General features: G+C 44.3%; 1 protein-coding gene across 1 annotated transcript in view; it reads left to right on the top strand.

Annotated features, from left to right (window-relative positions):
• Positions 1-14,164, top strand: part of LOC128696249 (alkylglycerol monooxygenase-like) — a 40,112-nt gene that overhangs the window by 230 nt on the left and 25,718 nt on the right. Inside the window, exon 2 of the mRNA XM_070092237.1 lies at positions 10,640-10,797. Within this exon, the coding sequence (XP_069948338.1) occupies positions 10,640-10,797 (158 nt within the window). The remainder of the gene's footprint in view (positions 1-10,639; positions 10,798-14,164) is intronic.

Below are 14,164 nucleotides of genomic sequence, written 5' to 3'. Positions count from 1 at the left end.
TCGAGAATCAAGACTGACCCGAAACTGTTGTATAGCCACATCAGGAGGAAGACAACAGTCAAAGACCAGGTGATCAGATTAAGGACAGAAGGTGGAGAACTCACAAGAAATGATCAGGAGGTATGTGAGGAGCTGAACAGGAGATTTAAGGAAGTTTTTACAGTAGAGACAGGAAGGGCTGTGGGAAGACAGCACAGAAGGGAACATCAAGAGGGAATATACCAACAAGTGTTGGATGACATACGAACAACTGAGGAGGAGGTGAAGAAGCTCTTAAGTGACCTTGACACCTCAAAGGCGATGGGACCGGACAACATCTCCCCATGGGTCCTTAGAGAAGGAGCAGAGATGCTGTGTGTGCCTCTAACCACAATCTTCAACACATCCCTTGAAACTGGGCAACTACCTGAGAAATGGAAGACAGCTAATGTAGTCCCCATATTTAAGAAAGGAAACAGAAACGAGGCACTAAACTACAGACCTGTGTCTCTGACATGTATTGTGTGCAAAGTCATGGAGAAGATTATCAGGAGGAGAGTGGTCGAACACCTGGAAAGGAACAAGATTATAAATGAAAACCAGCATGGGTTCATGGAAGGCAAATCTTGTATCACAAACCTCCTGGAGTTTTATGACAAGGTAACAGAAGTAAGACACGAGAGAGAGGGTTGGGTAGATTGCGTTTTCCTAGACTGCAGGAAGGCCTTTGACACAGTTCCCCACAAGAGATTAGTGCAGAAGCTGGAGGATCAGGCACACATAAAAGGAAGGGCACTGCAATGGATAAGGGAATACCTGACAGGGAGGCAGCAACGAGTCATGGTACGTGAAGAGGTATCACAGTGGGCGCCTGTTACGAGCGGGGTCCCACAGGGGTCAGTTCTAGGACCAGTGCTATTTTTGATATATGTGAACGACATGATGGAAGGAATAGACTCTGAAGTGTCCCTGTTCGCAGATGACGTGAAGTTGATGAGAAGAATTAAATCGGACGAGGATGAGGCAGGACTGCAAAGAGACCTGGAGAGGCTGGACATGTGGTCCAGTAACTGGCTCCTCGAATTCAATCCAGCCAAATGCAAAGTCATGAAGATTGGGGAGGGGCAAAGAAGACCGCAGACAGAATATAGGCTAGGTGGACAAAGACTACAGACCTCACTCAGGGAGAAAGACCTTGGGGTGACCATAACACCGAGTACATCACCGGAGGCACACATCAACCAAATAACCGCTGCAGCATACGGGCGCCTGGCAAACCTGAGAATAGCGTTCCGATACCTCAATAAGGAATCGTTCAAGACACTGTACACTGTGTATGTTAGGCCCATACTGGAGTATGCAGCACCAGTCTGGAACAGACACCTGGTCAAGCACGTCAAGAAGTTAGAGAAAGTACAAAGGTTTGCAACAAGGCTAGTCCCAGAGCTCAAGGGAATGTTGTACGAGGAAAGGTTAAGGGAAATCGGACTGACGACACTGGAGGACAGAAGGGTCAGGGGAGACATGATAACGACATACAAGATACTGCGGGGAATAGACAATGTGGACAGAGATAGGATGTTCCAGAGAGGGGACACAGGGACAAGGGGTCACAACTGGAAGCTGAAGACTCAGACGAGTCACAGGGACGTTAGGAAGTATTTCTTCAGTCATAGAGTTGTCAGCAAGTGGAATAGCCTAGCAAGTGAAGTAGTGGAGGCAGGAACCATACATAGTTTTAAGAAGAGGTATGACAAAGCTCAGGAAGCAGAGAGAGAGAGGATCCAGTAGCGATCAGTGAAGAGGCGGGGCCAGGAGCTGAGTCTCGACCCCTGCAACCACAATTAGGTGAGTACAATTAGGTGAGTACACACACGCACACACACACACACACACACACACACACACTCACACACACACACACACACACACACACACACACACACACACACACACACACACACACACACACAAACAAACACACACACACACACTCACACTCACACACACACACACACACACACACACACACACACACACACACAAACACACACACACACACACACACACACACACACACTCACACACACACACACACACACACACACACACACACACACACACACACACACACACACACACACACACACACACACACACAAACAAACACACACACACACACACTCACAAACACACACACACACACACACACACACACACTCACACTCACACACACACACACACACACACACACACACACACACACACACACACACACACACACACACACACACATACATACATACACACACACACACTCACACACACTCACACACACTCACACACACACAAGTGAAGAGGCTTCTGAGTGAGCTAGATGCCTCAAAGGCAATGGGGCCGGATAACATCTCCCCATGGGTCCTGAGAGAGGGAGCAAAGGCGCTATGCGTACCACTAACAACAATATTCAATACATCTATCGAAACAGGGAGATTGCCTGAGGCATGGAAGATAGCAAATGTAGTCCCAATCTTTAAAAAAGGAGACAGACATGAAGCACTAAACTACAGACCAGTGTCACTGACATGTATAGTATGCAAAGTCATGGAGAAGATTATCAGAAGAGTGGTGGAACACCTAGAAAGGAATGATCTCATCAACAGCAGCCAACATGGTTTCAGGGACGGGAAATTCTGTGTCACAACCCTACTGGAGTTCTATGACATGGTAACAGCAATAAGACAAGAGAGAGAGGGGTGGGTGGATTGCATTTTCTTGGACTGCAAGAAGGCGTTTGACACAGTTCCACACAAGAGATTAGTGCAAAAACTGGAGGACCAAGCAGGGGTAACAGGGAATGCACTACAATGGATCAGGGAATACTTGTCAGAAAGACAGCAGCGAGTCATGATACGTGGCGAGGTGTCAGAGTGGGCACCTGTGACCAGCAGGGTACCACAGGGGTCAGTCCTAGGACCAGTGCTGTTTCTGGTATTTGTGAACGCTATAACGGAAGGAATAGACTCCGAAGTGTCCCTGTTTGCAGATGACGTGAAGTTGATGAGAAGAATTCATTCGACCAAAGACCAGGTAGAACTACAAAGGGATCTGGACAGGCTGCAGACCTTGTCCAGCAATTGGCTCCTGGAGTTCAACCCCACCAAGTGCAAAGTCATGAAGCTTGGGTAAGGGCAAAGAAGACTGCAGACGGAGTACAGTCTAGGGGGCCAGAAACTACAAACCTCTCTCAAGCAAAAAGATTTTGGGGTGAGTATAATACCAGGCACGTCTCCTGAAGCGCACATCAACCAAATAACTGCTGCAGCATATGGGTGCCTAGCAAACCTCAGAACAGCATTCCGACATCTTAATAAGGAATCGTTCAGGACCCTGTATACCGTGTACGTTAGGCCCATATTGGAGTATGCGGCACCAGTTTGGAACCCACGCTTAGCCAAGCGCATAAAGAAACTAGAGAAAGTGCAAAGGTTTGCAACAAGACTAGTCCCAGAGCTATGAGGTATGTCCTACGAGGAGAGGTTAAGGGAAATCGACCTGACGACACTGGAGGACAGGAGAGATAGGGGGGACATGATAACGACTTACAAAACACTGAGAGGAATTGACAAGGTGGACAAAGACAGGATGCTCCAGAGATGGGACACAGCAACAAGGGAACACAGTTGGAATTTGAAGACACAGGTGAATCACAGGGATGTTAGGAAGTATTTCTTCAGCCACAGAGTAGTCAGGAAGTGGAATAGTTTGGGAAGCGATGTAGAGGAGGCAGGATCCATACATAGCTTTAAGAAGAGGTATGATAAAGCTCACGGTTTAGGGAGAGTGACCTAGTAGGTGACCTAGTAGAGTGACCTAGTAGGTGAGTATAACTAGGTGAGTACACACACACACACACACACACACACACACACACACACACATGGACAGATATACACACACACACGCATGCACATACAACAGGCCTAGTGTCTAATCGACATGTGCCTTGGACCAAATGGTGACTAGCACACACACACACACACACACACACACACACACACACACACGGACAGACATACACACACACGCATGCACATACATCAGGCCCAGTGTCTAATCGACATATGCCTTGGACCAAATGGTGACTAACACACACACACACACACACACACACACACACACACACACACACACACACACACACACACACACACATACACACACACACACACACACACACACACACACACACACACACAGTTTGGAACCCACACCTAGCCAAGCACGTGAAGAAACTAGAGAAAGTGCAAAGGTTTGCAACAAGACTAGTCCCAGAGCTAAGAGGTATGTCCTACGAGGAGAGGTTAAGGGAAATCAACCTGACGACACTGGAGGACAGGAGAGATAGGGGGGACATGATAACGACATACAAAATACTGAGAGGAATTGACAAGGTGGACAAAGACAGGATGTTCCAGAGATTGGACACAGTAAAAAGGGGACACAGTTGGAAGCTGAAGACACAGATGAATCACAGGGATGTTAGGAAGTATTTCTTCAGCCACAGAGTAGTCAGTAAGTGGAATAGTTTGGGAAGCGATGTAGTGGAGGCAGGATCCATACATAGCTTTAAGCAGAGGTATGATAAAGCTCACGGCTCAGGGAGAGTGACCTAGTAGCGATCAGTGAAGAGGCGGGGCCAGGAGCTCGGACTCGACCCCCGCAACCTCAACTAGGTGATTACAACTAGGTGAGTACATGCTGTTATCTTAGGTGGAATAACACGCATGTCACTTCCTTCTGAATTTGAATATGTTCACTGCTGGCATCTCACAAGACCTATTAATACATTCAGGGTCAGACTATTATCGTCATTCGTTTGTTGACGTCAGTAGTAGGGAAGGTGGCTTTATGGCTCAGGAGTAACATCTAGTAACACTTATTTTTATAAACATTCACACAAAAATCACGATCACCAATTCCATATCATGTTTACCATCATATATCAACACTCATCACCAAGATCACCAAAAATCTAAGATCACGCATCTCAAAACTACCTTGATCACAGAAAACACTCATTTTTTTAAACATTCACACAAAAATAAAACATACACAGAAATACCATGTCACTTCCTCCAACATCTATAACATAACATGAACACTATAACATATCACCATCACCAAAAAAAATAATTCATAGACACCCACAACTTATACATTTCAATCACAAATTTAAGACATGAGACTTACACGCCAACTGAAACCACGACGTGTTTACCATAAATCTAAGACATGATCACAAAATAAGCCATGACACAAATACTATACCACATCAACCAACTAATAAACAAGAAATTTTGCACATGAGACATATCCAAAATCTAAGACATACCCAAAAATCTTATATATATGCACAAAATAAGATATAAGTATATAAGTATAAAAATACCATGTCACAATCACCTCCAACTAAGACATACACACCAAATCTAAGACATTCACCTCCAATTAAGACATACACATCATAACTAAGACATACACCAAAACCTATACTTGACATAATGACAATAAATGTAAGACATAGGACATAAGCACAAAAAATTACCATGACATGATCACAACAAATTTAAGACATGAGACATTACCAGAACTAAGTCACACACCTCTAACTAATACACAATCACTTTACTAAGTTCATGTTAACTATTCATCATATCATACAAACACAGACATGCACTTGTGACATATGAATCCATAATTTTTACATCATTTTTTTTCCAAATTACAATACAATCCCTTGATCGCAAAAAAAAAAAAAAATTGACTTACAAGACCCCTGGCTGTCTTCAAGACCTCTGGCTGTCTTCAAGACCTCTGGCTGTCTTCAAGACCCCTGGCTGTCTTCAAGACCTCTGGCTGTCTTCAAGACCTCTGGCTGTCTTCAAGACCTCTGGCTGTCTTCAAGACCCCTGGCTGTCTTCAAGACACCTGGCTGTCTTCAAGACACCTGGCTGTCTTCAAGACCTCTGGCTGTCTTCAAGACCCCTGGCTGTCTTCAAGACCCCTGGCTGTCTTCAAGACCCCTGACTGTCTTCAAGACCCCTTGCTGTCTTCAAGACCCCTGGCTGTCTTCAAGACCTCTGGCTGTCTTCAAGACCTCTGGCTGTCTTCAAGACCCCTGGCTGTCTTCAAGACCTCTGGCTGTCTTCAAGACCTCTGGCTGTCTTCAAGACCCCTGGCTGTCTTCAAGACCTCTGGCTGTCTTCAAGACCTCTGGCTGTCTTCAAGACCTCTGGCTGTCTTCAAGACCCCTGGCTGTCTTCAAGACCTCTGGCTGTCTTCAAGACCTCTGGCTGTCTTCAAGACCCCTGGCTGTCTTCAAGACCCCTGGCTGTCTTCAAGACCCCTGGCTGTCTTCAAGACCTCTGGCTGTCTTCAAGACCCCTGGCTGTCTTCAAGACCCCTGGCTGTCTTCAAGACCTCTGGCTGTCTTCAAGACCCCTGGCTGTCTTCAAGACCCCTGGCTGTCTTCAAGACTCCTGGCTGTCTTCAAGACCCCTGGCTGTCTTCAAGACCCCTGTCTGTCTTCAAGACCTCTGGCTGTCTTCAAGACCCCTGGCTGTCTTCAAGACCTCTGGCTGTCTTCAAGACCCCTGGCTGTCTTCAAGACCTCTGGCTGTCTTCAAGACCCCTGGCTGTCTTCAAGACCCCTGGCTGTCTTCAAGACCTCTGGCTGTCTTCAAGATCTCTGGCTGTCTTTAAGATCTCTGGCTCTCTTTAAGACCTCTGGCTGTCTTCAAGACCTCTGGCTTTCTTCAAGACCCCTGGCTGTCTTCAAGAACTCTGGGTGTCTTCAAGACCTCTGGCTGTCTTCAAGACCTCTGGCTGTCTTCAAGACCCCTGACTGTCTTCAAGGCCTCTGGCTGTCTTCAAGACCTCTGGCTGTCTTCAAGACCCCTGGCTGTCTTCAAGACCCCTGGCTGTCTTCAAGACCTCTGGCTGTCTTCAAGACCTCTGACTGTTTTCAAGACCCATGGCTATCTTCATTACCCCTGGTTGTCTTCGAGACCCCTGGCTGTCTTCGAGACCTCTGGCTGTCTTCAAGACCTCTGGCTGTCTTCAAGACCCCTGGCTGTCTTCAAGACCCCTGGCTGTCTTCAAGACCTCTGGCTGTCTTCAAGACCTCTGACTGTCTTCAAGACCCCTGGCTGTCTTCAAGACCTCTGGCTGTCTTCAAGACCTCTGGCTGTCTTCAAGACCTCTGGCTGTCTTCAAGACCTCTGGCTGTCTTCAAGACCCCTGGCTGTCTTCAAGACTCCTGACTGTCTTCAAGACCTCTGGCTGTCTTCAAGACCCCTGACTGTCTTCAAGTCCTCTGGCTGTCTTCAAGACCTCTGGCTGTCTTCAAGACCCCTGGCTGTCTTCAAGGCCCCTGGCTGTCTTCAAGACCCCTGGCTGTCTTCAAGACCTCTGGCTGTCTTCAAGACCTCTGGCTGTATTCAAAACCTCTGGCTGTCTTCAAGACCTCTGGCTGTCTTCAAGACCCCTGGCTATCTTCAAGACCCCTGGCTGTCTTCAAGACCTCTGGCTGTCTTCAAGACCCCTGGCTGTCTTCAAGACCTCTGGCTGTCTTTAAAACCTCTGGCTGTCTTCAAGACCCCTGGCTGTCTTCAAGACCCCTGACTGTCTTCAAGACCCCTGGCTGTCTTCAAGGCCCCTGGCTGTCTTCAAGACATCTGGCTGTCTTCAAGACCCCTGGCTGTCTTCAAGACCCCTGGCTGTCTTCAAGACCCCTGGCTGTCTTCAAGGCCCCTTGCTGTCTTCAAGACCCCTGGCTGTCTTCAAGACCTCTGACTGTCTTCAAGACCCCTGGCTGTCTTCAAGACCCCTGGCTGTCTTCAAGACCTCTGGCTGTCTTTAAGACCTCTGGCTGTCTTCAAGACCTCTGGCTGTCTTCAAGATCTCTGGCTGTCTTCAAGACCCCTGGCTGTCTTCAAGACCCCTGGCTGTCTTCAAGACCCCTGGCTGTCTTCAAGACCCCTGGCTGTCTTCAATAAGGCGCTGGACAGGCACCTAAAGTTAGTACTAGATCAGCCAGGCTGTGATTCGTATGTCGACCTGCGTGTAGGCAGCAGTAACAGCCTGGTTGTTCAGGCCCTGGTCACAGAAAGATTTGGGTGAAGGTGTAAGAACACTAAACTAAAACTAATGCACCATTGTGGTACTCTGATGGAGTGGGATTACCACTGCTGCACTATTGCGATGCATGGGTGAAGGTGCGGGATCACCACACAATACTAATGAACCACCGTGATGCGATGATGATGGTGTGGGAATCCCGGAAAGTAGATCCTGTTTAACAACTACACTGCACTTAGCTTGCACTATTTATTACGAGAGTAAAAATCTCACTTTGTATCTGTCAGTTTCTAACTCACTAGGAGTCGTCATCTAGCTATGACTGATGAAACTGACCTCCTTAAGCTATCAGTGAGAGCTAACACACACAGCAAGAAATATTCGCAGTATTCTATGAATGGATATGTTAATGCTTCTCCTTCGACGAAGCTGATGGCATACTAAGTGTACTCATTATTTATATTATATATTCTGGAACGCATGTGCCTCCAAACAAAATGTGCACCAAAACCAAAGGGAACACTGAACAAAAGATGGGAGGGACGAGAGGCAAAAGTGGAACACTTCCTCTCACCATAGCAGCCACGTGAACAATGAGAAGTCACTGTGAAGTGTGGTGGTAGGCCACCCAGCAGAATGCACTAACGAAAAAAGACCCCCATCCCTGTATGGTAGGCCTTTGATTTTCATCATAGCATTATGCTGGAGCGCTCACCCGGCATAATGCCGTGACGAGCACTGTATGTGTTCATATTATGTCTAAGTTGGTGGTCATAATGTTCAAGTGTTTTAGTTTTTGGCCCACATGGTTTAAATTTTGGTGCTCATGTCTCATGTCTTAAATTTTTGTGTTCATGTTATGTGTTAGCTGTTGGTCATGTTATATTGTTCATGTCATGGCTTTTGCGATTATGTCTTATTTTGTGATCATGCTTAAATTGTTCCTGTGCTAGTTTTGGTGTTCATCTCTTAGATTTTGGTTATGTCTTAGCTTTTTTGGTGATCAAAGTGATCATGTCTTAGTTTTCGTTTTCATGTTATGTCTTAGTTGCTGGTGGTCTTGGCTTGAGTGAACTTAGATACACAAATAACCCGCACATAAAAGAGAGAAGCTTACGACGACGTGCGGGTTATTTGTGTATCGTTCCAGTCACGGTATTGTGCCTTTTTTTATTTATTTGTGAACTTAGATTTTGATAATCATCTTTATGGATTTGGTGCTCATGATTTTGTGTTCTGAGGAGGTGTGTACAAAAATAAGTGTTCTGTGATCGTAGTAATAGTGATCTTAGGTCTTCATGTGTTGGTTGATGTTGATCCTAGTGGTGAGCTTAGATTTTGGTAATCATCTTATGGATTTGGTGCTCTCAGATAGTGTTTGAGGGTATGTGTATAAAAATGAGTGTGTTCTCTGATTACAGTATTAGTGATCGTGTCATAAGTGATTGTTGTTTTAGTGATCTTAGTGTCGTGTTCTTAGATATTAGTAATCATGATATGGAGTTAGTTGGTGAACATGATTTTTATGAACATATCATCTTATTAATATTGATCTTAGTGTTCAATGATCTTAGATTTTTAATGATTTTAGTTATTTGAAGGTCTTGGTTGAAGTAATGTGTGGGTATGTGTATTAAAAAATGAGTGTGTTCTGTTGGGACTTGTGGGTATTACATACAAGCAGAAAAGTTACGAATGAAAACCCCTCAAGGTTCCTTGATGTTGGTGAGGGGCTCTTGATTTAGGGAATTGGATCTGTGCTCCAGTTCCCCGAATTAAGCCTGAATGCCTTCCACATCCCCCCCCCCAGGCGCTGTATAATCCTCCGGGTTTAGCGCTTCCCCCTTGATTATAATAATAATAATAATACGAATGAAAATTGTGAGTTAAGGCTTGTTGATGTGCGATGTAGATCAAGTGAAGTCACAGGCTGACCTCACCAACCAAATGTAAATTGACACAGGTGTTCTTGCCGACTGAATGATAGGTACAGTAAAAAGGTGCTACACAGGAAAAGAATTAATTTGGAGGAATTCCGTACTGTGTTAGTGGAGGTGGAAAATCGGATAAATAACCGTCCCCTCTTATTAGTGATACTCCTGATGTAGATATATTAACACCTTCTCACTTAATATTTGGATGAGAATTGGAAGCTTTACCTATCTATAGAGATAATCTTGAGGAAATTGATGATTATAATGATGTAGTAGTGCTTGGTAATAAATTCAAAATGTTAAATTTAGTAATTAATCATTGGTCCAATGTGTAGTGAAGAGAATCTTCTTAGACTACGTGAGCACTTATGGTGCATCAGAGGCAGTAAACTGACAGAACATGCAACTAGTTGACATTGTATTAATTAATACTGAGCAACATAGAACATTGTGGTCTATGGGCAAGGTATTAACTCTGTACCCAGATGCACAAGGTATTGTCAGGAATGTCAGTGTTGTGTCATGGTCAGGAAAGCTTGCGTACCATTAATAATTTAATTCCTTTGGAATTAAATGGGGTTCAGTCAAATAAAAATGAAAATCTAATGGAAAGTGACACGAGTGAAATTGAAGATAACGCCGACCAAGGAATTCAAGAGGAAGAAATTGTAATAAAGCCTACTAGGAGAAGAGCCACTCGAGCTAGAGCTGACTGGAATCGCCTCCTAGAGGAGGAAGCAATGTAAGTTGTTGATCAACGAACTTCACCCGTAAATTTGTATAATAATATAATTCTGTATTAAAATGATGCTGATTTGACCTTCGATAAAATTTAAGTGGAGAATGGACGATCTGCGACTGTGCCGGGGGAGGGGGGGGGACCCCATGTTGAAATTCAATTGGTAAGGGCATTTCGTAATTTGTGCCAGAAATTCGGCGTTTTCTGAAGTTTAATGGTACAGGCCTTAAAAAATTGCAATTACGAAATATAATATGGTCCTGTTGAAGAAATGGGGACAAGAAATTGGTAGGACAGCAAGAAATTTCGAGTGAATGGGAAAAGATAAGGAGACATCACCACTCACAGATAACTTACCATCTTTTTATGTAGATTCTAGCTGGCCAGTGTAGTTTCTATATAGTAAGGGTGTTTAAGCTACATTAACTGACCTCCAGAGAAGAGTTGGTAAGTGGTAGCACAAAGTTCTTTAATTATACCAATTTATGTGTTAATTATAAGATTATTTTAACTGGTTAATATTTGCTGGAATAATATTAATATGTAATGGCCTCCACCCCGTTTTCTGTTGTCAAGTTAAACTCAACCTATACAGTCCACGTAATATTAAATTATAACAGAATTCCTGGTTTTGTTTAATTTTAATAAATAATATTTTAGGTCCCAGCCTAGTAAAAGTGGATTGTGGTTGTGGGTATCGAAAGAGACACTTTACTTGTGACCTAGAGTGTCTTAAATCCCACCTACCTCAGAGGTGCAGCAGAAACTGATTAGTGATCTTTACCTTAGTTGCATCCTACTCAGGGGGAATACCAAAAGCCTACCAACCAACGTGATCTCCACTTCTATTCTCACCACGACACCAAAACTAAACGTGGTGTAATTATAGGCTTTTTCCTGCACGTGCTCAGAATCTGCAGCAATGAGTTTCTTGAGGAAGAATGCACTATAATTGAACAAGTATTTTCTAAACTTCATTATCCTCGTCACTTCATCAAAGACTGTGGACGCCGGGCATACAGCATCTTTAACTCACCCAGAGAAGACACTGCCGAGAGGAGATACATAGTCCTCCCCACCAACTCCATTGTCAAACACGTTTCTAATATCTTTTCCAATACCTCATTCCAAGTATCTACCTCCACATCCACCACCAATCAAGAACATTACCAGTAATAGACAGGACAAGCTTCAATCCTCTGCATACATAATCCCTTGTAATGACTGCAGCAAATTATACGTGGGCGAAACATCCAGAAACCTCAAACACATATTTCAGGACACCAGTATGCAGGCAGATTGGACGATTTAAGGAATGCCTGTGTTCAACACCGAAATTCACACAGCTATTTAATCAACTACAGAAACACAAGACTTATCACCAGAGAAGACAACACTCAATACCGATGAATCCTGGAATCATCACTTATCTGTATATCCAACAACTTCAACCAAAACAACTACTTCTATAACATAGCTGAACCCCTTACCAAGAAACTTCATCGTTATCCCACATAACTACATACGCACCCGCCAGTCTCGTGCAGGTCCTCGTAAGACCCAACCTACCCAGCATTCTCCACCTGATTCCATTCTATAAATCCTCATGTACCTTTCACCAGGTAGATCTGTTTGTTAGGTAAGACACATAAGCAACAGTTAGGTATCTTTATTTCGAAACGTTTCGCCTACACAGTAGGCTTCTTCAGTCGAGTACAGAAAAGTTGATAGAAGCAGAAGATACTTGAAGACGATGTAATCAGTCCATCACCCTTAAAGTTTTGAGGTGGTCAGTCCCTCAGTCTGGAGAAGAGCATTGTTCCGTTGTCTGAAACAATATGAAGTTGAAGTGACAGAATGGGGCTTTATATAGTGCCAGGAGGTGAGACGTAGGTTGCTTTGGGAGGGCAGGTCCCTCTCAAACCCAGCCGTTCTCACCAGTAGAGGTTGTCGAAGTTGATGGTCTGTACCAAGATACCCTTGTGTTGCAGTGTCTGACAGAATGAACATTAAAATGGTATAAAATACCGACAGATTGTTAGGTAAGACACATATGCAACAGTTAGGTATCTTTATTTCGAAACGTTTCGCCTACACAGTAGGCTTCTTCAGTCGAGTACAGAAAAGTTGATAGAAGCAGAAGATACTTGAAGACGATGTAATCAGTCCATCACCCTTAAAGTTTTGAGGTGGTCAGTCCCTCAGTCTGGAGAAGAGCATTGTTCCGTTGTCTGAAACAATATGAAGTTGAAGTGACAGAATGGGGCTTTATATAGTGCCAGGAGGTGAGACGTAGGTTGCTTTGGGAGGGCAGGTCCCTCTCAAACCCAGCCGTTCTCACCAGTAGAGGTTGTCGAAGTTGATGGTCTGTACCAAGATACCCTTGTGTTGCAGTGTCTGACAGAATGAACATTAAAATGGTATAAAATACCGACAGATTGTTAGGTAAGACACATATGCAACAGTTAGGTATCTTTATTTCGAAACGTTTCGCCTACACAGTAGGCTTCTTCAGTCGAGTACAGAAAAGTTGATAGAAGCAGAAGATACTTGAAGACGATGTAATCAGTCCATCACCCTTAAAGTTTTGAGGTGGTCAGTCCCTCAGTCTGGAGAAGAGCATTGTTCCGTTGTCTGAAACAATATGAAGTTGAAGTGACAGAATGGGGCTTTATATAGTGCCAGGAGGTGCTCTTCTCCAGACTGAGGGACTGACCACCTCAAAACTTTAAGGGTGATGGACTGATTACATCGTCTTCAAGTATCTTCTGCTTCTATCAACTTTTCTGTACTCGACTGAAGAAGCCTACTGTGTAGGCGAAACGTTTCGAAATAAAGATACCTAACTGTTGCATATGTGTCTTACCTAACAATCTGTCGGTATTTTATACCATTTTAATGTTCATTCTGTCAGACACTGCAACACAAGGGTATCTTGGTACAGACCATCAACTTCGACAACCTCTACTGGTGAGAACGGCTGGGTTTGAGAGGGACCTGCCCTCCCAAAGCAACCTACGTCTCACCTCCTGGCACTATATAAAGCCCCATTCTGTCACTTCAACTTCATATTGTTTCAGACAACGAAACAATGCTCTTCTCCAGACTGAGGGACTGACCACCTCAAAACTTTAAGGGTGATGGACTGATTACATCGTCTTCAAGTATCTTCTGCTTCTATCAACTTTTCTGTACTCGACTGAAGAAGCCTACTGTGTAGGCGAAACGTTTCGAAATTAAGATACCTAACTGTTGCATATGTGTCTTACCTAACAATCTGTCGGTATTTTATACCATTTTAATGTTCAGATCTGTTTGTGACTTAATAAGGCCCACTGTGTGGGCGAAGCGTTGTCAATAAAGGATCACA

Source organism: Cherax quadricarinatus, chromosome 39 (genome assembly GCF_038502225.1).
Source record: "Cherax quadricarinatus isolate ZL_2023a chromosome 39, ASM3850222v1, whole genome shotgun sequence".
Taxonomy (NCBI): Eukaryota; Metazoa; Arthropoda; class Malacostraca; order Decapoda; family Parastacidae; genus Cherax; species Cherax quadricarinatus.
Note: the sequence above shows the minus strand (reverse complement) of the source record. Positions and strands in the feature narration are given on the sequence as shown.